This window comes from Salmo salar, chromosome ssa11 (assembly GCF_905237065.1).
Source record: "Salmo salar chromosome ssa11, Ssal_v3.1, whole genome shotgun sequence".
Classification (NCBI taxonomy): domain Eukaryota; kingdom Metazoa; phylum Chordata; class Actinopteri; order Salmoniformes; family Salmonidae; genus Salmo; species Salmo salar.
This window is the reverse complement of record NC_059452.1, coordinates 68,971,963-68,997,035: the sequence shown is the minus strand read 5'-3', so window position 1 is coordinate 68,997,035 and position 25,073 is coordinate 68,971,963. Positions and strand designations below refer to the sequence as shown.

The window sequence follows — 25,073 nt, the reverse complement described above, 5'->3', positions numbered from 1 at the left end:
TGTTGCTCTGTCTGCTGTGTTCAGGTCCTGACCCAAACTCCCCTGTCCTCGTCTCTGAGACACTTGTCTCAGACTAGTGTTGAGTGTGTTTCAGTATGTTAGGCAACATATCTGTAACGTGTAGTATCTCACCTGTATGAGGCGTCCTTGCTCTGTCTGCAGTGTGTTCAGGTCCTGTCCCAGACTCCCCTGGCCTCGTCTCAGAGACTCGTAGTCCATTTTCAGCTGACCAGCATGGGCCGACAGTTTGGCCACCTCTTCAGCTAGATTGACCAGCAGTGCCCGGTCTTGACCTTTGACGGACTTCAGGTCGGTGTCGTGGTCGGTCAGCGAGTGGAGAAGCGACGTCTGCACCCCCTCCAGACGCAGGAAGTTCCCATTGTAGTCAGGACAGTTGGGGTCAATAAATATGTTGATGCGCGAGCCGTCGCCCCTCTCCACAGTGACCAGGGCGTTGGCCTCGTCCTGATTGGTGGAGATGTGGGGAGGGCCGTCGGACATGGGCGGGGCCTGGTTGTGGTTCATGAAGAGGATGGTGCCGGTTACCGTGACGGCGAGTAGGACGGCTACGAACAGGAGGATGGTGCACAGAAGGTAGCTGCAGCTCATCCTCTATGGAAGGCAGGGACAAAAAGAAAAGTGGAATGTTAGAGCAACATTTTTTTTCAGAATCTTTCTGGATATGTCTGTAGCTTTGTCATTTGGTAACGTCTAATTGAAGATTAGCAGTGTTTACAGGTTTTTAATATTTTAAAGGTTTCACATTTCACAACTCGTCCTTTATCAAATAGTTTTTGTTAGGAGCAATTTCTCTCTCCTATATCTCATTAACCACCATACACTACTCCTGTATCAAAACCTAATCTGCAACAAAACGCACACATCGAAAGTCTGAAAGTTGGAAGAAGCTCGATATAAGACATGTTTTCTGCAACGTGTAGTTTTTGAAGAGAAGAAAAGAGATAAGTAGCTTATTGAAGAGTATGTTGAAAAGAGTCCCAGTTTAAAACACCTCTGGGGATAAAACACAGCAGGGAACCAGGTTCAATTCTCACTCCCACTTCAGAGAGTGGAGAGAGAAGGGGAGAAAGAGCATGGGAGAGAGAGAAAGTGTGAGAGAGGCAGTGAAAGGGAAAGTGTGAGACACAGAAATAAGTGAGTAAGAGATACAGAGATAAAGTGTGTGAGAAGAGAGAGAAAGCAAGAATGTGCAAGAAATATAGAGAAAGGGAGAACATTTTGACACTGCCATGGTGTCATTAACCAGAAACAAAAAAAAAGCTTTTTCAAGGGGAGCCATCTTGTCACTCAGGGATACATTGCCATTACCATCTGTGTATAGAGTAGATAGAGGAGAGAGCAGTGTGTCCTACTCTACCATTGCACAATTAACGACTCATATCTCCCTATATCCACCTTCACATTAAACACACTTAATTACACTTATTTCCCAGATAACAATTCTGGAGAGAGAGAACATTTTTGTAATATTACCCGTAACGTTCCCTGAATGTTTGAGCGTCCAGTTTTCAGTTAGTTAGGGGAACATTCTATCTATATTAGCAAAAACTTTCTGAGAAACTTTTAAGCATGTTTTGGTTTAGAGTTTGGAGAACATTCCCTTAACCCATTCACGTCCTTGTAATATATTCATATATTTCTGTTTGGTGAAAATGCATGACATTTGGTGTAAACATATACTGAACAAAAATGTAACTGCAACATGTAAAGTGTTGGTCCCATGTTTTATGAGCTGAAATAAAAGATCCCAGAAATGTTACATATGCATAAAAAGCTTATTTCTCTCAAATTGTGCGCACACATTTGTTTACATCCCTGTTAGTGAGAATTTCTCCTTTGCCAAGATAATCTATCCACCTGACAGGTGTGGCATATCAAGAAGCTGATTAAACAGCATGATCATTACACAGGTGCACCTTGTGCTGGGGACAATAAAAGGCAACTCTAAAATATGCAGTTTTGTCACACACAATGGCATGGATGTCTCAAGTTTCGATGGATTGTGCAATTGGCATGCTGACTGCAGGAATGTCCACCAGAGCTGTTGTCAATTGAGATTAGATAATTCAATGTAAAATGCTCTACAGTAAGCCCCCTCCAATATCATTTTAGAGAATTTGGCAGTACGTCCAACCAACCTCACAACCGCAGACTACGTGTAAGCACGCCAACCCAGGACCTCCACATCCAGCTTCTTCACCTGAAATCTCATTTTTATTGGCTGGGTCTGGCTCCCCAGTGGGTGTGCCTATGCACGCCCAGGCCCACCCATGGCTGTGCCCCTGCCCAGTCATGTGAAATCCATAGATTAGGGCCTAATGAATTTATTTCAATTGACTGATTTCCTTATATGAACTGTAACTCAGTAACATCCTTGAAATTGTTGCATGTTTCGTTTATATTTTTGTTCAGTATAGTTAGTACAATTCTCTACAACAGCCACATTGAAGATTTAAGATTGTCATTGTCATTATCTATCATACTTCCAGTGTAAATCAAAATGGAGATTTTCAGAAAAATTGAAAAAAATATTAAAATGACTTTATAATATGTATTTTGAAATACATTTAAGAATTAAATTGTTTAAAAGCATATAGTATTGTTATCTGGCATGTTTTATTCCTCAATTGTCCATTGACGCACTGGTGTGTCAATCTAAGTGTCACATCTGTCGTCAGGAATGGACCAAGGCGCAGCGTGCTCATCATCGTTATTTATTAGTGAACACAGAAAAAACCACGACAGTACAACAGTCTTGCAGGCTATACTAAAAGCAATGCAAAAACAACTACCCACAAAACCCAAACCAAACACACACCTAATTATAGGACTCTCAATCAGAGGCAACTAGAAACACCTGCCTCCAATTGAGAGTCCAACACCCAAACCTAAACATAGAAAACTAAACTAGACAGAACGTAGAAATACATACAAAAACACAAACCCTCTGACACATCCTGACCAAAACTAATACAATTACTCCCTCTGCTGGTCAGGACGTGACACTAAGTAACATAATAAATACATCCCCATAATAATCCAGCAATTTAAGATAGCGATATCAGATGTTTTGCATGGGCTGTTTCAATCCACAGCTTCCGACTATGGTGGCCTTTTTAGGTCTACTCACGAAAACGTCTGTAGCGTCCAAACGGTTTGGCTTACAAATTATTATCATAATTATATTATTATATGACCACTCTGTAATGGGGATACTCTAGAGAGCATGATGGTGTTCTCTGTTTTGCTCTACAACCCCCACAAGTGTCACGCGATTCGTCTGAATGTAATCCATACAAACAAATACAAGTATGGAGATCATTTTGTGCCCCAAAAAATAAGGGGTAAAATATATGTTAAAAAAAATAACAAAACCTGAACTTATAAACTCAGAAAAAAAAAGTCCTCTCACTGTCAACTACATTTTTTTCAGCAAACATAACATATGTAAATATTTGTATGAACATAACAAGATTCAACAACTGAGACATAAACTGGAAAAGTTCCACAGACATGTGGAGTTCCACAGACAAACATACATGGAATAATGTGTCCCTGAACAAAGGGACAAAAGTAACAGTCAATATCTTGTGTGGCCACTAGCTGCATTAAGTACTGCAGTGCATCTCCTCCTCATGGACTGCACCAGATTCACCAGTTCTTGCTATGAGATGTTAACCCACTCTTCCACCAAGGCACCTGCAAGTTCCCTGACATTTCTGGGGGGAATGTCCGATCCAACAGGTCCCAGACGTGCTCAATGGGATTGCGATCCTGGCTCTTCGCTGGCCATGGCAGAACACTGACATTCCTGTCTTGCAGGAAATCACGCACAGAATGAGCAGCATGGCTGGTGGCATTGTTATGCTGGAGGGTCATGTCAGGATGAGCCTGTAGGAAGGGTACCACATGAGGGAGGAGGATGTCTTCTCTGTAAAGCACAGCGTTGAGATTGCCCGCAATGACAACAAGCTCAGTCCGATGATGCTGTTACACATCGCCCCAGACCATGACAGACCCTCCACCTCCAAATCGATCCCGCTCCAGAGTACAGGCCTTGGTGTAACGCTCATTCCTTTGACGATAAACACGAATCTGACCATCACCCCTGGTGAGACAAAACCGCGACTCGTCAGTGAAGAGCACTTTTTGCCAGTCCTGTCTGGTCCAGCAACAGTGGGTTTGTGCCCATAGGCAACATTGTTACCGGTGATGTCTGGTGAGGACCTGCCTTACAACAGGCCTACAAGCCCTCAGTCCAGCCTCTCTCAGCCTATTGCGGACAGTCTGAGCACTGATGGAGGAATTGTGCATTCCTGGTGTAACTTGGGCAGTTGTTGTTGCCATCCTGTACCTGTCCCGCAGGTGTGATGTTCGGATGTACCGATCCTGTGCAGGTGTTGTTACACGTGGTCTGCCACTGTGAGGATGATCAGCTGTCCGTCCTGTCTCCCTGTATCGCAGTCTTAGGTGTCTCACAGTACGGACATTGCAATTTATTGTCCTGGCCACATCTGCAGTCCTCATGCCTCCTTGCAGCATGCCTAAGGCACATTCATGCAGATGAGCAGGGACCCTGGGCATCTTTCTTTTGGTGTTTTTAAGTCAGTAGAAAGTCCTGTTTAGTGTCCTAAGTTTTCATAACTGTGACCTTAATTGCCTACTGTGTGTGAGCTGTTAGTGTCTTAACAACCGTTTCACAGGTACGTGTTCATTAATTGTTTATGGTTCATTGAACAAGCATGGGAAACAGTGGTTAAACCCTTTACAATGAACATCTGTGAAGTTATTTGGATTTTTACAAATTATCTTTGAAAGACAGGGTCCTGAAAAAGAGACATTTCTTTTTTTGCTGAGTTTATTTATATATACACTACCGGTCCAAAAAAATGTAACACCTACTCATTCAATGTTTTTTTCTATATTTTTACTATTTTCGAAATTGTAGAATAATAGTGAAGACATCAAAACTATGAAATAACACATATGGAATCATGTAGTAACCACAAGATAGTTAAACAAATCAACAAACATTTTCAGTTTGAGATTCTTCAAAGTAGCCACCCTTTGCCTTGGTGACAGCTTTGCACACTCTTGGCATTCTCTCAACCAGCTTCATGAGGTAATCACCTGGAATGCATTTCAATTAGCACGTGTGTCTTGTTAAAAGTTAATTTGTGGAATTTCTTTCCTTCTTAATGCGTTTGAGCCAATCAGTTGTGCTGTGACAAGGTAGGGGTGGTATACAGAAGATAGCCCTATTTGGTAAAAGACCAAGTCCATATTATGGCAAGAACAGCTCATATAAGCAAAGAGAAATGACAGCCCATCATTACTTTATGACATGAAGGTCAGTCAATATGGAGAAATGTTAAAGTTTCTTCAAGTGCAGTCGCAAAAACCATCAAGCACTATGATGAAACTGGCTCTCATGAGGACCGCCACAGGAAAGGAAGACCCAGAGTTACCTCTGCTGCAGAGGACAAGTTCATTAGAGTTAACTGCACCTCAGATTGCAGCCCAAGTAAATGCTTCAGACACATGTTAACATCAACTGTTCAGAGGAGACTGCGTGAATCAGGCCTTCATGGTCAAATTGCTGCAAAGAAACCACTACTAAAGGACAGCAATAAGAATGTCATGACTGTCCTGTGAGGATCCAAATGGGTCAGATCAGCTTGGCAATGGATGACAGTAACCAGACCTCTCTCACCCACAGAGGGGGGAGCTGGTGGGGGGTTGACACCTCACTTCCTCTTGTAAATCAAGGAGAGAGTTCATCCCTCTCCAAATCCAAGCAGGAATGTTCCTTTGTCTCCAGCGGAAATCCCCGCCTTGGGCGACGGAAGTCCCGCCTTTACTGGAACCCTTTGTGAGTTCAGCTTTCAGGGGTAAATGACCCTTTGTGGTGAAGAATCGCCAATGACCGTTTTGTGCTTAAATAACATTCTTGTACAAGAAGGGCTAGCTTTGCATTAGATGCTAAGCTAACAAAGAGAGTGCAGCCATTTTTCTTTGTTTACAGCGAATTCCCACGCCGTGGGTGACGGACGTCCCACCTTTGCTGGAATCCCTTGTGAGGGCCAACGTCTTCTCACATTTGTAACAACTGGTTACACTTTAATAATATTCAACCAACCTCAACTGATTGGATATCATTGTCTTATTCGATTTAACAAGGAAATTAAATTGCCAAGCAAACTTTTTAAACAGATTGATCACTCAGATTAGGACCAAATGAATTTATTCCAACCAATGAGACATTTTAATCTTGTCAATCTGAATCTAGATACAGCGACAACTTCAGGTTAATTAAAGTTGAATTCCCATATAGCCTATACAGGTATGATTAATCATTTACATTGCTTAATCAATTACATTTGCTTTTGCAAATTCATTGATGTCCAACTCCCACATTACGGATCCAGTATTGATGATTCATTAACGTCTATAAATAGATTGAAATAGTTTTTGCAGCTTCCAACAACACAAAACCCCATTTCCAGGCTGAATGGCCACTCTAGCCCGGCACGGGCGGAGCGCAGGCATAAGACGAACTGAACCCTCCCAGCGCCCTGGAGACACAGTGCGCAGAGCCGTCGCAGGATAGCCTGGCCCGAAACGGCACACTGGAGACCAGACGCGCTGAGCTGGCACAATCCCTCCTGGCTCGATGCCCACTCTCGCATGGCACTTGCGGGGGGCTGGCATGTAGCGCTCCGGGCTATCAACGCGTACTGGGGACACCGTGCGCTTTACCGCATAACACGGTGCCTGACCAGTACTACGCTGCCTCCTGTAAGCACGGGAAGTTGGCCCAGAATTCCATCGTGGCTCTGCCACACTTCCCGTGTGCCCCCCCAAAAAATTGTTTTGGGGCTGCCTCTCGTGCCTGTTGCGCTCCCTTGCCTCATACCAACGCCTCTCAGCTTTCGCTGCCTCCAGCTCCTCTTTCGGGCGGCGATATTCCCCAGCTTGACTCCATGGTCCCTTTCCGTCCAGTAATTCCTCCCACGTCCAGGAATCCTGAACCCTCTGCTCCTTCCTCTCACGCTGCTTGGTCCATTTATGGTGGGTGAATCTGTAACGGCCGTCGTCAAAATGAGACCAAGGTGCAGCGGAGGATGTGTTCATCATAATAATTTTAATGGACCAAATGAACACTACAAAAATAAACCAAAAACGACCAGCAACAGTTCTGTCAGGTTTAACAAAACTAAACAGGAAAAATATTCACCCACCAACCCCAAAGGAAAAACAAGCTGCCTATGTATGACTCTCAATCAGCAACAACGATCTACAGCTGTTCCTGATTGAGAGCCATACACGGCCGAAACAAAGAAATACACCAACATAGAAAACGGAACATAGCACGCCCACCCATGTCACACCCTGGCCTAATCAAAAATAGAGAACAAAAAAAACCTCTCTATGGCCAGGGCGTTACAGAAATACCCTTGATAACAGCGACAGAGGAGGTAATAGCCACTCAGATTGCAACACATGGCAGGGAATCTAATAAACACTAATAAACAGAACCCTCCATTCAGGAGGAAAGTTTTTAGAAGTCCTGAACCATGATCACACCGCGTACAACTGGTTCAATGCTTATATACTACTTTGAAATGAGGTTAGCTCTTCCACGGATATAGCTTTGAAATAGACTCCTTCATACCTATCACCACTACAACGGTGTAAGACACATTGACTTGTAGTCATGGCCAAAAGTTTTGAGAATTACACAAATATTAATTTTCGCAAAGTTTGCTGCTTCAGTGTCTTTAGATATTTTTGTCAGATGTTACTATGGAATACTGAAGTATAATTACAAGCATTTCATAAGTGTCAAAGGCTTTTATTGACAATTACATGAAGTTGATGCAAAGAGTCAATATTTGCAGTGTTGAACCTTCTTTTTCAAGAGCTCTGCAATCCACCCTGGCATGCAGTCAATTAAAACCTGTTAGGGCTAGGGGGCAGCATTGACACGGCTGGATAAAAAACATACCCGATTTAATCTGGTTACCACTCCTACTCAGTAACTAGAATATGCATATACTTATTACATATGGATAGAAAACACCCTAAATTTTCTAAAACTGTTTGAATGGTGTCTGTGAGTATAACAGAACTCAAATGGCAGGTCAAAACCTGAGAGATTCCTTTACAGGAAGTGGCCTGTCTGACCATTTCTGGAACTTCTTTGCCATCTCTATCATTTACTAAGGATCTCTGCTCTAACGTGACACTTCCCACGTCGTCCATAGGCTCTCATAGCCCGGGAAAAAGAGAATGTCGTCATTCCAGCCCCAGGCTGAAACACATTATCGCCTTTCTCAAGTGGCCCATCAAGAGACACTAGCTTATGCGCGTGACCCCGACCGCCCCCGCCTTTGGGATTTTTTCCTCTGTTTGCCGAAAAGGAGATTCCCTGTCGGAATTTTACCGCTTTTCTACGAGAAAAATGACGTAAAAATTGATTTTAAACAGCGGTTGACATGCTTCGACGTACGGCAATTGAATACTTTGAATTTTATTGTCAGGAATTGCGCCAACGCGCGACACTTCTTTACTATTTCGGATAGTGTCTGGAACGCATACGAACAAAACGCCGCTATTCGGATATAACGATGGATTATTTTGGACCAAACCAACATTTGTTATTGAAGTAGACGTCCTGGGTGTGCATTCTGACGAAGACAACAAAAGGTAATGACATTTTTATAATAGTAAATATGATTATGGTGAGTGCTAAACTTGCCGGATGTCTAAATAGCGAGCCCGTGATGCCTGGGCTATATACTTAGAATATTGCAAAATGTGCTTTCACCAAAAAGCTATTTTAAAATCGGACATATCGAGTGCATAGAGGAGGTCTGTATCTATAATTCTTAAAATAATTGTTATGCTTTTTGTGAACGTTTATCGTGAGTAATTTAGTAAAATGTTAGCGAATTCCCCGTAAGTTTGCGGGGGTATGCTAGTTCTGAACGTCACATGCTAATGTAAAAAGCTGGTTTTTGATATAAATATGAACTTGATTGAACAAAACATGCATGTATTGTATAACATAATGTCCTAGGGTTGTCATCTGATGAAGATCATCAAAGGTGAGTGCTGCATTTAGCTGTCTTCTGGGTTTTGGTGACATTATATGCTGGCTTGAAAAATGGGTGTCTGATTATTTCTGGCTTGGTACTCTGCTGACATAATCTAATGTTTTGCTTTCGTTGTAAAGCCTTTTTGAAATCGGACAGTGTGGTTAGATTAACGAGAGTCTTATCTTTAAATGGCTGTAAAATAGTCATATGTTTGAGAAATTGAAGTAATAGGATTTTGAAGATTTTGAAAATCGCGCCACAGGCTGGCAGTGGATGTTACGTAGGTGGGACGAATTCGTCCCGCCGGTCCCATAGAGGTTAACTTCTGGGCCACATCCTGACTGATGGCAACCCATTCTTGCATAATCAATGCTTGGAGTTTGTCAGAATTTGTGAGTTTTTGTTTGTCCACCTGCCTCTTGAGGATTGACTGAGTCGTGGCCCAAAATTTTGAGAATGACACAGATATTAATTTTCACAAAGTCTGCTGCCTCAGTTTGTATGATGGCAATTTGCATATACTCAAGAATGTTCTGAAGAGTGATCAGATGAATTGCAATTCATTGCAAAGTCCCTCTTTGCCATGCAAATGAACTGAATCCCCAAAAAACATTTCCACTGCATTTCAGCCCTGCCACAAATGGATAACATGAAAACAGCCTAGCCAGCTCTGCTACGGTGAGTTAAATGGATAAAATGGTCAGAGTGGGGTGTTCTCTCATTCTGTGTCTGGAAGTAGCTAACCAATGTTAGCCAGTTAGCTTGGGTGCTTGACTGTCATTGTGAGGTCAGAACTTTTGGATCAACCCTACTTATTGGCCAGAGCATCCAGTGTGCGCTCTGAACGCGAAACGCTCTGAATTTAAGAATGGACAATCTGACAGCACAGTTGCAATCACCAACGCTCAGGATAACATAACAGCCTAACCAGCTCTGCTAGGGCGAGTATTGTTCAGTGAGCTGTACTCTCTCTCTTAGATGTTTGGAAGTAGCTGGCAAGTTAGTACAGAATGCTTGGATCAACCCTTAAAGAGATGGGTGGGGCTAAGGTCCAAGAGGGTGTGAACAATGTTGAACGGGTGTAGACAAAGAAGGGCTCTCCAATAGTAGTACCAAAACATTGAAAGACAGTTTTCTCAAAAGTGAGTTTACAAGTTGATCAACTTTCAAAGCAGAATTACTTTCCCATTGTTTCTTTAAATGCAGTGTATTATATACACATTTGTAGCTCTGAGTCTCTACTTTTATCCAATGTAAAAAACTGAAATTAAAATGTTGCTACCTAAGACCTAATCCAGGTGGTGAGTCACATATAGCCTATTTTACTTTGCATCTGGCCCATCTAGCGGAATTCCTAAGTTCTGCCTCCAGGACAATACTCATCCCAATAAACACCAACCTGCACTTTATTATGGAGTTATATTACTGTGTGGCTCTCTGGGAAATACACCCTGTTTTCCAGGAAGCACTTCTTCATCACCATGTTTATTCATAGTCTCTCTGCACAGATGTGGACGTCATGGTTATGTGTGTGTGTTTGTTCACTCTCAACATCTTTATTCTGTGTTGGATTTAGGGATGTGCAAACTTCTATATAATAATCCTCACTTGTGTTTCATCTGCACATACACATTCACACAAAGTACACAGAGAAAGCATTTGCATCCAAACTCATTGGAGAGGAACAAAGTCAAGAGGTGCATAACACAAACAATAGTTTGATTCCTGACAATTACAGAGTCCAGGAGTAGAGGATGCTGCTGGGTGAGGAAGGAAAGGAGGTGGGGACAGAGAGAGAGAGAGAGAGAGAGAGAGAGAGCGATATTAACAAACACAAACACAAACAGACCTCACTGAGCCCCAGGACAGCAACACAATTAGACCCAACCAAATAATTAAAAAAATATCTGACACACTTGAAAGAATCAGACAAATAACTGAGCAAACTGGAATGCTATCTGGCCCAGAGCAGAGAATACACAGCAGAAGAATACCTGACCACTGTGATAGACCGAAAATTAAGAAAATCCTTGACTTTGTACAAATTCAGTGAGAATAGTAATGCTACTGGGAGAGCACAATGGCTGCATGCTAGCAGATACCCACAGACTTCCAGCCACCTGAATAAACATCATTCTCACGTAGGTGTTCCTTTTGTCCAGGTGGGAAAGGTCAGTGTGGAGTGTGTCGTGACATGAGTACCATTTTAATGCGATGACGATAATTTTATCAAATCAATTAACTAAACCACCACGGAAAAAGTTTGTTTGATGAGTTACCGTTTCCCGAATTAACTCAAGATTATCAGAATATACCGTTATCATATTAGTCATCCACAAATTATTATTACCTCATATCAGTCTCATTCTGAACATCGTTGACTTCAAATCTGCATGAACCCTAGTCTGCATAATGATTCAGCGATACACAAATTGGCTTAATTATTTATTTACTAACTAACTAAATAATCACAAAGAATTACATAAACACACACACAGGTTAGATTACACATTGATTATTAACATAATGCAATGAAAAGCCCCTAGTGGACTAACCCGATATGACAGCTTGTTACACAATGAAAGGGGGGGGTAAAGAAAGAGCGGGAGAAGGAGAGACAAAGGAATTCAACTGTTGTACATACAGTTGAATAATACGCTCATTGCAAATGTGGATATTTCGCACCCTAACAACCGCTGTTTCGGATTTAGAAATGCAACACATATTTACGCTTGTATGTCTTTGCCGTCTCTGTTGAAATTGCCTGGTCCGTCTACGGGGAGTAATTCGACAGAAAGTCTCTGGTTGTCCATTAGACTGGATCCTTCAGATGTTCCAATGGTCGTTTGATGAGATCTCCCTCGTGTCTTTGGCCAAAGATCTAGACTACTTTAAATTACAGCTGCAGACTGTGAATGTCTAGTCTTCACCTTCACGCTGTTGGTCACGCTGGTCTTCACGTTCTCTGGTCTGGTAGAGTCTAACCATTTCCACGTGTAGCCATTGCTTCATGCCTTCTGGTCTAGTGGTTGATTATTCAGGGTACAGCTAAGACCACTTTCCACACCGGTAGCAACTCGGCATGTTTTGGTCTCTATTTAAAATGCAACCATTTCACGAATAGCCAACGCTCCACGTTTTCTGGTCTTGCAGTTTTAACCTGTTAGGGCTAGGGGGCAGTATTGACACGGCTGGATAAAAAACATACCCGATTTAATCTGGTTACCACTCCTACCCAGTAACTAGAATATGCATATACTTATTACATATGGATAGAAAACACCCTACATTTTCTAAAACTGTTTGAATGGTGTCTGTGAGTATAACAGAACTCAAATGGCAGGTCAAAACCTGAGAGATTCCTTTACAGGAAGTGGCCTGTCTGACCATTTCTTGAACTTCTTTTCCATCTCTATCATTTACTAAGGATCTCTGCTCTAAGGTGACACTTCCCACGTCGTCCATAGGCGCTCAGAGCCCGGGAAAAAAACAGAATGTCGTCATTCCAGCCCCAGGCTGAAACACATTATCGCCTTTCTCAAGTGGCCGATCAAGGGACACTGGGCTTATGCGCGTGACCCCGACCGCCCCCGCCTTTGGGATTTTTTCCTCTGTTTGCCGAAAAGGAGATTCCCTGTCGGAATATTATCGCTTTTCTACGAGAAAAATGTCGTAAAAATTGATTTTAAACAGCGGTTGACATGCTTCGAAGTACGGTAATGGAATATTTAGAATGTTATTGTCACGAATTGCGCCATGCGCGCGACACTTCTTTACTATTTCGGATAGTGTCTGGAACGCACGAACAAAACGCCGCTATTCGGATATAACGATGGATTATTTTGGACCAAACCAACATTTGTTATTGAAGTAGCAGTCCTGGGTGTGCATTCTGACGAAGACAACAAAAGGTAATCAAACTTTTATAATAGTAAATATGATTATGGTGAGTGCTAAACTTGCCGGGTGTCTAAATAGCGAGCCCGTGATGCCTGGGCTATGTACTTAGAATATTGCAAAATGTGCTTTCACCAAAAAGCTATTTTAAAATCGGACATATCGAGTGCATAAAGGAGGTCTGTATCTATAATTCTTAAAATAATTGTTATGCTTTTTGTGAACGTTTATCGTGAGTAATTTAGTAAAATGTTAGCGAATTCCCCGGAAGTTTGCGGGGGGTATGCTAGTTCTGAACGTCACATGCTAATGTAAAAAGCTGTTTTTTGATATAAATATGAACTTGATTGAACAAAACATGCATGTATTGTATAACATAATGTCCTAGGGTTGTCATCTGATGAAGATCATCAAAGGTGAGTGCTGCATTTAGCTGTCTTCTGGGTTTTGGTGACATTATATGCTGGCTTGAAAAATGGGTGTCTGATTATTTCTGGCTTGGTACTCTGCTGACATAATCTAAAGTTTTGCTTTCGTTGTAAAGCCTTTTTGAAATCGGACAGTGTGGTTAGATTAACGAGAGTCTTGTCTTTAAATGGCTGTAAAATAGTCATATGTTTGAGAAATTGAAGTAATAGGATTTTTAAGGTTTTGAAAATCGCGCCACAGGCTGGCAGTGGCTGTTACGTAGGTGGGACGCACGCGTCCCACCTAGCCCATAGAGGTTAAACCATTTGTGACATCTGGCTTACCGTCCGTATACTGGTATAATGTACATTTCATAAGTATACCTTTTATAAGCACTCTGGAAAAAGGGGCATTCCATCCTTTCGGCATAATGTCTGTGCTCACGTGGGCGTGGTTACTGACTGGGTAAAACTTTACATGAAAAACAATTATCTCAGTATTTAGAGGGCTAAAATCACATGTCATCTTCTCACAAATAGTTGCATATTTAATCAAAGAAGTTTTACAACATTTAGATGTAACACTGACATATACATTTTGAAAGCTCTTAAAGTTAAAATGTTTCCGTTATAACGTCTATAATGATATCACCAAACAGTAAATGATCTGACATGATTGTTCTTTAAGTCCCTCCCAACCATTTCCCACATTCGTTGTGTAGACAAATTGTTTCATTATCCAGTTTTGGATGTTGGAGTTTTGCAAAATCTCTCTCTGTTGTAACCCTCAGACATTCCATTCTCCATACTGCAAAGGGCCAGAGAGAGACTTTTTACAACCACTCGTTCAAGTCATCAACCGGCCCAATTTCCCCCCTTCCTCTGGTCCTCACCCAGGAGGGAAAGTCATGACAAGTGCAATAGAGATTGCATCATCTGTGGATCTGTTTGGTCGGTTTGCCAATTGGAGTGGGTCCAGGGTGTCTGGGATTATGGTGTTGATGTGAGCCTTGACCAGCCTTTCAAAGCATTTCATTGCTACAGATGTGAGTGCTATGGGGCAATAGTCATTTAGATAGGTTATCTTGGCATTCTTCGGCACAGGGACTACGGTGGTCTGCTTGAAACATGTATGTATTACAGAATGGAGAGGCTGAAAATGTCAGTGAAGAAACTTTCCAGCTGGTCTGCGTCCTGGAAATCCATCTGACCCTGTGGCCTTGTGAATGTTAACCTGTTTAAAGGCCTTACTTACATTGGCTACGGAAAGTGTGATAACACAGTCATCCAGAACAGCTGGTGCCCTCATGTATAGTTCAGTGTTGCTTGCCTCTTCACTGGAACGCTTGTGGCTGGTTTCCCTTTGTAATCCATGATAGTTTGCAAGCCCTGCCACATCCACCGTGTAGTAGTACTTTACATTTTTTTATTTTACCCCCTATGTTTCTCCCAATTTCAATTATGATCTTGTCTCATCGCTGCAATTCCCCAACTACCTCGGGAGAGGCAAAGGTCGAGTCATGCATCCTCCAAAACATGAACCGCCAAAGCGCGCTCCTTAACACCTGCCCGCTTAACCCGGAAGCCAGCTGCACCAATGTGTCGAAGGATACGCTGTTCAACTGACAATTGAAGTCAACCTGCAGGCACCCAGCCCGCCACAAGGAGTCGCTAGAGTGCGCCGAGCCAAGTAAAGCCCCCCCTAATCAAACCCTCCCCTAATCCAGACGACGCTGGGCCAATTGTGCGCCACCCCATGACTCTCCCGGTCACAGCCACTTGTGACACAGCCTAGGATCGAACCCAACCCTGTAGTGATGGGCCTTAGACTGCTGCACCACTCGGGAGACCCCAGTAGGATTATTTTAAGTGTCCCGCTCATTGAAGGTGGCAGCTCTAGCCTTTAGCTCAGTGCGGATGTTGCCTGTAATCCATGGCTTCTGGTTGGGGTATATGCGTAAGGTCACTGTGAAGACAACATCGTCGACACACTTATTAATAAAGCCGGTGACTGATGTGGTAAACTCCTCAATACCATCGGATGAATCCCGGAACATATTCCAGTGTGTGCTAGAGAAACAGTCCTGTACCTTATGCGTGTTTGTCTGTGCATTTGTGTGTGTTTGTGTGTGTGCTTATATTGCCCTGGTTTTGTTAGGGATGGTGACCCACATGGGGACACCATTCCTGTGACTTTGGGAGGGCTTCAGGTGTGTTACTGAAGCTACTGTAACTGTGGAGGAGTTTCTGGTTGCGTCAGGAGAGAAGGTAGGCTATGAAAATGTTTCTTATGTGTTGCGGATGAATAAAGCGGTAGTGTTTTGTCGTTTGGATGGTTGAGCATGGCGTTCTTCTTAAAGGTATGTTTATTCAAGTTACCCCGCTTTTTTCTCCGTCAACAAGGGTTACGATTTTGAAGGTACTGACTTTTATTCCCAATAAGCTATTGGACCGCGAGATATTGCGGTTTGGGAAGTTTGCAAGTTCAATTAAAATTGTCCTGCTGGATTGCAAACACCTGGCTCTGAAACAGGTTATGTAATTTCGACAGTTATCGTTTAAAGTATGACAACAGACTGTATATGGCTTATGCTAGTACGGGTAGTCAACAGTGTTTTGAATGTGGGGATGTTGGCCATAGGCGGCATGCTTGCCCAAAAAAGGCAAAGCGGAGGGCGGGACGCAGGTGGTCCTCGTAACGATGTAGAGAGAGGTGGGCCGACAGTGGTAGAGCAGCCCAGTACAAGTGATGGGGTACAGGAGGGGGTTCAGGTGGAGCTAGTCTCCCAGGTAGTGGAGGAGATGTCCATTACGAGTGATGGGGTACAGGAGGGGGTTCAGGTGGGGCTAGTCTCCCAGGCAGTGGAGGAGATGCCCGGTACGAGTGATGGGGTGCAAGTGGAGAGTGTTGAGAGGGATGTGACAGAGGAAAGTCAGGGGTCTGTGGCCTCAGTTGAGGAGGGTCAGAAGAAGGATATGGACATTTCTGATATCTCTGTTGGCATGATAGCAGCTGGCAATGTCTCCATTTACAATCTAGATGAGTTAAATGGGTTCCTGGACCAGACTTTTGGGAAATCTGTTAAATTGGCAGATATTTTTGATGTTGATAAGTTTGTGAGGTCAGCTGGGGTGTTACAGAAGACGGTGTGGTTAGACTAGTTGAGTGTGAAGAAGCGTTTCCGGTAGTGGTAAACGTGGTAAGGTTAAGAGAAAATCAAATCAATGATGTTTACCATGCCTCATAGAGTGTTTTTTTCCATTTTGTCTGTTTTCTCTGTAGTTTCTTCTGTTTTTCCTTCCTCTTTTATATATGGAGGTACTAAGGGTAGGTTCTTTCAATATTAATGGGGGAAGGGACAGGAATTATAGGACTTAGGTATAAGAAGTAATAAAATAGAAAAGGCTTAACAGTTTTTCTACAGGAGATAGAGAGTGATGAGACTAATGAGGTTGACTGAGTTATGTGGTGGGAGGGGCAACATATACTGAGTCATGGTACTAATTTCAGTGCTGGGGTGGCAATTTTATCCTCAGGTTTAGGGGTGACTGTGGTATCCACGACAGAGTTTGTCAAGGGTCAGATTTTATTGGTCAAGGCAGATGTTAGGAGCATAAACATAAAAATAACAAAACCTACTGAGGGTACAGAGCATATTGCTGTATTTTATCAAATAAAGGAAACCTTAAGACTCTGTGACCAAGAGGGTTGTATGGTTTTAGGGGGGGACTGGAACTGTACAGTCGATTTTACAGTTTGATTGCACTGCATAAGAATCTCACCTGCGGTCAGCTACTTGTCTGTCTGGTTTATTAACTAAGTTTGAGCTTTCTGATGTGTGGAGAGTAAGAAATGCAAAAGTTAGGCAGTGCACATGGCTAAAAGTTAATGAAGGTCGTGTCAGTGCAGCAAGGTTAACAGGTTGTCTGTATCTGAGCACTACTGTAGTAAGGTTGGAAGGTGTGGCATTACTCCTGTGGGTTTCTCTGATCACCATTTTGTTACTGTTGATATTCACTTGTCCTGTCCACGAAGGTCATCACCTTATTGGTATTTTAATTTTAAGTTGTTACTTGATGCCATGTTTTGTGAACTTTTTTGTTGTTTTGGGAAAAATAGAGGGCTATTAAATGGAATTTTGAGTCCTTGAGACAATGGTGGGAGGTTGGGAAGGCCAAAATATGTGTGTTTTGTCAACAGTATACTGCCCTGTCTAGTACTGAAGTTAAAGAGACTATCAGGGCCCTTGAACAGGACATCAAATCTATTAAATTGAAGTTGCTCACTTAGAATGAGCCTGGACTAGTCATGAACTTACAGGATAAGAGACATGAACTGAGGTCTTTTTTTACATGAAAGAGTGAAGGTTGCCTTGATTAGGTATTGTTTTGCTACCTTCAAGGACATGGATGCACCTAGCGCTTCTTTTTAAACCTAGGGCAGTCAACATCGCAATGCAAACAGATGGTCTGCCTTCGTCTCCCTGATGGGAAAGTGACCACTGATGACGGTGAGATGCGCCAACATGCCGTGGATTTCTACACTGTCCTCTACAAGGCAAAGGATTGTGATCCTCTGTGTGCTGAACAGTTGTTACATGGACATCCTCAATTGGGCCCTGAACAGAGAGCTGCTTTGGACTCTGAAATTACTCTGCAGGAGCTGTCCACTGCAGTTATGCAGCTCTCATCAGGCCAAGCTTCTGGCATTGATGGTTTACAATCTGACTTCTATAAGCACTTTTGGCGGTCGATTCGGTGGGATCTTTATGAAGTGGTGTGTGAATCTTTTCATGAGGGTTCCCTTCCTGTATTCTGTCAACGTGCTGTGCTTTCATTATTGCCAAAAAAGGGAGATTTGGCAAAAAAAAGGACGATTTGGCGATATTTGTTTTTACATGTTGCATTGCTGTGTGCAGAATATAAAATTATATCTAAGTGTCTCTCAAACAGGTCTTATTATGTACCCGACTGCTCTATTTTTGATAACTTGTTTCAAATAAGAGAGGTTTTAGATACTTGTAAACTGTCTGATGTGAATGTGGGTTTGCTTTCTTTGAATCAGAAGGCTTTTGACTGTGTGGACCACCAGTACTTGTTCAAAAATAATGAAAGCCTTTGGGTTTGGGGATGTTTTTTTTGTCTTGGATGAGCTTACTGTATGCTGGGGCCTTATGTATTGTGAAGGTGGGGGGGTGGGGGGGTGGTTTGAGCTACCCCATCCCTGTCCATAGCGGTATTAGGCAGGGATGCCCAGTTTCAGGACAGTTATATTGTCTGGCAATTGAACCAATGTTTTTTTTAAGAGCAAGGCTTACTGGTTTCTCTGTGCGATGGGTTTATGAAGGGTTCCACGATAGCACTGTCTGCTTATGCAGATGACGTGACAGTTTTTATTACAGGGGGTGAGGATGTTAAGGTTCTCTGAAATGCTCTAAAGATGTATGAGGGGGCCTCCTCAGATAGTGTCAATTGGGAAAAGAATGATTCGCTGTGGACAGGTCAGCTTCAGATAAGGTCCGCTCCACGGTTACCAGGGGGGCTTCAGCGGGGCAGAGATGGGATGAAGACTTTGGGAGGTTTTCTAGGCTCAGATGTCTTTCAAGAAAATAACTGTGAGGGTGTAGTGCAGAAGGTGTGTACTAGATTGTCTAGGTGAAAATGGGTGCTACCCCATCTGTCTTATAGGGGAAGGGTGCTGGTAGCCAATAACCTAGCCACCTCTATCCTGTGGCACAGACTTTACAGACACCAGGGGGCCTGATACAAGAGCTTCAGAGGACCCTTGTCAATTTCTTCTGTTCTGGACAACATTGGATTAAACTGCAGCCCTATACCTGCCACTGAACAAGGGTGGGTAAGGCCTGGTGGACATTTCTTCTAGGATCATGGCTTTCTGGCTTCAAGCAGCCCAGAGACCATTGTACTATGACGGTTCCAGTTGGATTGATACAGCCTACAAATTGATGAGGAGAGCGGGCTGTTTGGGCTTAGACAAGCACATTTTCCTCTTAAAGCTAGAGGGGGGATTTGTCTGGCCTGACTACATTCATAGAGTCTGTTATGTAGGCTTAGAGAGTTTTCGACATGTCCCATAAGGCCGGCACGCCACCGGGATGTGGCTTTTTGAAGAGCCTCTGTTTTATAACACTATCATCCAGTCCCGTGCTATGGGTTCAGCCAGCCTACGTTCATGCCTGTTAGGTGTGGGGTGAACCAAGCTGGGTCATCTGATGCGGAGCAGGAGCAGATTTTTGTTGGAGGAGCTGGGAGAAAGAGCGGGGATCTCTCCTACTGAGGAAGGCCATAGCTGAGGTCTGCAATTCCTTGCCAGTACTTAATCGGCAGTATGCGACTGATACTTACATCTCTGATTGGTGGACGGAGGGTCTGGATTATGTGTTCCCTGCGCTGAATGTTAGTGCTGTGGCGGGGGCATTAGAGGAGAACATGGGGATGCTGCTTTCCTTCAATACTCCGGAGCTGGGGGAGTTAAAGCCGGTGGGAAAGAAGGCAATGTACACACTATGTGTAAAAGTGTCCCATGCTTCTTCCCTGGAAGGGGTAAAATCGACGAGGTGGGCGGGTGTGTGCGGCTGTGGTCCAGGCGCCTCCCCGAAAGGCTGTTAGTGGTCTTTATATAAACCGCCTATTGATAAGAGTATAGCTGACCTCCAATGGAGGATAATACATGGAGCTATAGCCACCAATGTGCATCTGGTACACCTGGATCCTACTGTTGGGGAGGGGTGTCCATTCTGTTTTGAGTCTGAAACTCTGGCGCATATTTTTTTACAGTGTCCCAGGTTGGTCAGGATGTTTGACCTTATCACTAGTTTGTTCTCAGCTCTGGGAGAGGTTTTCTCTTCCCAACTGTTTAAATATGGACCAAAGTACAGGTTTAGTTAAAGAGGTGTAGTTCTCTTACTTAACTTTGTGTCAGGGGCAGCTAAATTAGCAATGTGGAAGACACGAAAGAGTAGTATTCAGGGACAGGGATCTGTGGACGTGGTGGGCATGCTGGAGGGGATGTTGGCAGCGATACTGAGGGATGAGTTTGCCTATTACAAACTGGTTAATAACATAGGGCTGTTTATGAGGATATGGGGAATTCAGAGGTTGTTGTGTTTAGTTACTGTGGAGGAAGATTTGGTGTTTGTGTGGTGTTTGGGTCTGTGGGACCCATTTTCAATGTTTACTAAAAGAAAAATGATACAATGAATTATTTTTCCAACCTGAGACCAATTGGCCTTTGCTCATTTTCTGAAAAGAACATGTAAAATAACAATTTTTCATTGAGTGAACACTGTGCACCCCCCTACACATTTATATTACATATGTGGTGTTCGGGTTCACTGGACCCAAGGGTAACAAAAGTGTGGAAAAGCGTGTGTGAAGGTGAAAACAAGTATAAATTAAAACTTTGTCTTCCTCCTCCCTGGGTCTGATGTTTCAACATAGCACTAAGAACCTGTCTGTCTCCCTGCCTGTCTGCCTGTCTCCCGCTTTTATCGCACTCTTTACCCTTTGTAGTGTGTGAAACTACACAATGTCTTGCGGGGACCTTTCACAATGTTATTACAATACATTATTAGGAAACATTATTTCGATACATTGTAAAAACTCTAGTGTTTTCCAGCACTCTACCCCAGCCAGGTGCAAATTTGTGGAGGGACACAACAAATAAATAGCTTTGCATGTGTGTCTCCTTCCCACAATCAATCAGTATCGATAAAATATTTTCTGCTTAGAGGGCCTTAGACATTTTGTTTGCAGAGAGAGAAGTTAGTGTGGAAGGAGCGTCTTCCATTTTGCAAGATGAAGAATTTTCAGAATATGAGGATCATGTCTCTGTCAGTTCGGATGGCGGTTACTCATGTGCAGGACATAAAGCCTTCTTTTGAACTGATCATCCCAGACACCATCCAGAAAATCATTCTGGACTGCACTAATTTGGAGGGAAGGCATGTTTTTGGAGAGGGATGGAAGGAGATGGACCAAAGTCATTTACATGCAAATTTTGGGGTTCTTATCCTTGATTAGTGTTTTCAGATCCAATGGGGAATCCACCGAATCTCTTTGGGAGACAGAAACTGGAAGATAACTTGTCTGTGCAACAATGTCTCTGGAAAACTTCCACATTATTTCCAGGATTATCCGCTTCGATAACCGAGACACCAGACCAGCTAGGCAGCAGAGAGACAAGCTAACTGCAATCAGGTCAGTGTGGGACAAGTGGGTGCACCGCCTTCAGTTGTTTTACAATCCTGGGCCAAACGTTACTGTTGATGAGCAGCTTATGCCATTTAAGGGACCGCTGCCCCTTCAGGCAGTACACACCGTCTTAAATATGGAATCAAGATCTGGGATGCCTGTGATACTGCTTCATCATTTGTGTGGAACTTGTAAGTGTATACGGGGAAACCAGATGGAAGAGCCCCTGAGAAGAACCAAGGGATGCGGGTTGTCCTAGATGTGACACCGGGACTCCGTGGCCACAATATCACGTGGTAACTTTTTTACTTTGCACAAGCTGGGACAGGAGCTCGTCAAGAGGGATGGGAGAATCTGTGGCCATGATCATCAAAAAACTGAAATCATAATGGATTACAATGCCACAAAAGGAGGGGAGGACAGTTTAGACAAGCTGGTGACTGGCTACAGCTGCAAAAGAAAAACCCTATGCTGGCCACTTGTGATATTCTTCAACATCTTAGCGTACAACGCGTTTATCATCTGGATGGCGTTGACTGGGTCATAGGCTGGTGGCTAGATGACGGGCTCCATCCGCAGGAGATACAGCAGAGATATCTCTCTCTCTCACACACACACACACACACACAGACACACACACACACACACACACACACACACACACACAGTGAGGGAAAAAAGTATTTGATCCCCTGCTGATTTTGTACGTTTGCCCACTGACAAAGAAATGATCAGTCTATAATTTCAATGGTAGGTTTATCTGAACAGTGAGAGACAGAATAACAACAAAAAAATCCAGAAAAACGCATGTCAAAAATGTTAGAAATTGATTTGCATTTTAATGAGGGAAATAAGTATTTGACCCCTCTGCAAAACATGACTTAGTACTTGGTGGCAAAACCCTTGTTGGCAATCATAGAGGTCAGACGTTTCTTGTAGTTGGCCACCAGGTTTGCACACATCTCAGAAGGGATTTTGTCCCGCTCCTCTTTGCAGATCTTCTCCAAGTCATTAAGGTTTCGAGGCTGACGTTTGGCAACTCGAACCTTCAGCTCCCTCCACAGATTTTCTATGGGATTAATGTCTGGAGACTGGCTAGGCCACTCCAGGACCTTAATTAATGTGCTTCTTCTTGAGCCACTCCTTTGTTGCCTTGGCCGTGTGTTTTGGGTCATTGTCATGCTGGAATACCCATCCACGACCCATTTTCAATGCCCTGGCTGAGGGAAGGAGGTTCTCACCCAAGATTTGACGGTACATGGCCCCGTCCATCGTCCCTTTGATGCGGTGAAGTTGTCCTGTCCCCTTAGCAGAAAAAAGCCCCCAAAGCGTAATGTTTTCACCTCCATGTTTGACGGTGGGGATGGTGTTCTTGGGGTCATAGGCAGCATTACTCCTCCTCCAAACACGGTGTGAGTTGATGCCAAAGAGCTCCATTTTGGACTCATCTGACGACAACACTTTCACCCAGTTGTCCTCTGAATCATTCAGATGTTCATTGGCAAACTTCAGCAGGGCATGTATATGTGCTTTCTTGAACAGGGGGACCTTGCGGGAGCTTTAGGATTTCAGTCCTTCACAGCATAGTGTGTTACCAATTGTTTTTTTGGTGACTATGGTCTCAGCTGCCTTGAGATCATTGACAAGATCCTCCCGTGTAGTTCTGGGCTGATTCCTCACTGTTCTCATGATCATTGCAACTCCACGAGGTGAGATCTTGCATGGAGCCCCAGGCCGAGGGAGATTGACAGTTCTTTTGTGTTTCTTCCATCTGCGAATAATCGCACCAACTGTTGTCATCTTCTCACCAAGCTGCTTAGCGATGGTCTTGTAGCCCATTCCAGCCTTGTGTAGGTCTACAATCTTGTCCCTGACATCCTTGGAGAGCTCTTTGGTCTTGGCCATGGTGGAGAGTTTGGAATCTGATTAATTGATTGCTTCTGTGGACAGGTGTCTTTTATACAGGTAACAAGCTGATATTAGGAGCACTCCCTTTAAGAGTGTGCTCCTAATCTCAGCGCGTTACCTGAATAAAAGACACCTGGGAGCCAGAAATCTTTCTGATTGAGAGGGGGTGAAATACTTATTTCCCTCATTAAAATGCAAATACATTTATAACATTTTTTTGTTGTTATTCTGTCTCTCACTGTTCAAATAAACCTACCATTAAAATTATAGACTGATCATTTCTTTGTCAGTGGGCAAACGTTCAAAATCAGCAGGGGATCAAATACTTTTTTCCCTCACTGTACCTACATACATACATACATACATACATACATACATACATACATACATACATACATACATACATACAAACCCACAGACATCCACAAACACATTAATATTCTGTACCTCCCCACATGCACTCATGTGGGGTGGTACAGCAACACAATCTAAATCCATGGTTAATTGAGGTATTTCTTTTGAGCCAGGGTTTGCCACCTGTTCTGCTCCATGCGCAAATGTGACATTTAATATGTGATAATCCCCTGAATGCGATCACCATGGTGATGGAGACACTGACGAGGCGAGGCTGTCGTCGTGAAGGAGCCCTAATCCTCCTTGTAGATGAGCACCTCAGTTCTCATCATCCTCTCCTCAGAGAGAGAGGGTAGATGGGGAGAGGTGGTTCAAGGGAGAGAGAGAGAAAAGGGGAGGGGGGTGGGGAGGTGGAGGGAGAGAAAGAGGGGAGAAAGAGAGTGAGAGAGCAAGTGAGCGGGGGAGAGAGAGGGAGGGTGAAAGAGAGAGGGGGAAAGGGGGAATAAAACATGAAGGAATAGAGAGACAGGCAGAAACAGAAAGAATAAGCATAGACAGGCCGAGACAGGGAGGGTGAAAGCCAGAAAGAGAGAAAGTGCCACAGCCATATCGTGACAACACAAATCAAATCAAATCCAATTGTATTTTATTAACACTTGAGCCGTGCTGTGCTGTTCTCCACAACTACTGACAGTAAAATGCTTAAGTCATCCTATCCCCTCTCCTCTCAATGAGAACACTTCAAATCTCCATCTGTGACAATGCATGGAATAAGAACTCGGGTGAACCATGATCATTTGATGACTAACCGTGCCTGAGACCTGAAGACTCTAGTTAAGCTTTAGAACTACATTAGACCCAAGTCAGCCTAGGCTTTAGAGCTACATTAGACTCGAGTTGGCCTAGGCTTTAGAGCTACTTTAGACTCGAGTTAGCCTAGGCTTTAGAGCTACATTAGACCCAAGTCAGCCTAGTCTTCAGAGATACATTAGACTCAATTTTGAATAGGCTTTAGAGCTACAGATGACATCCCTAGCCGCGTCCTCAGAGCATGCACAGACCAGCTGGCTGGTGTGTTTATGGACATATTCAATCAATTCCTATCCCAGTATGTTGTCCCCACATGCTTCAAGATGGCCACCATTGTTCCTGTTCCCAAGAAAGCTAAGGT

At 43.4% G+C, this 25,073-nt stretch overlaps 1 protein-coding gene across 3 annotated transcripts in view; it reads right to left on the bottom strand.

Annotated features, from left to right (window-relative positions):
* LOC106562973 (fibrinogen C domain-containing protein 1) overlaps positions 1-25,073 on the bottom strand; it is a 258,468-nt gene that overhangs the window by 160,504 nt on the left and 72,891 nt on the right. For all 3 annotated transcript variants that reach the window (XM_014128131.2, XM_014128128.2, XM_014128130.2), the window contains one exon: positions 133-612. In XM_014128131.2, the coding sequence (XP_013983606.1) occupies positions 133-612 (480 nt within the window). The remainder of the gene's footprint in view (positions 1-132; positions 613-25,073) is intronic.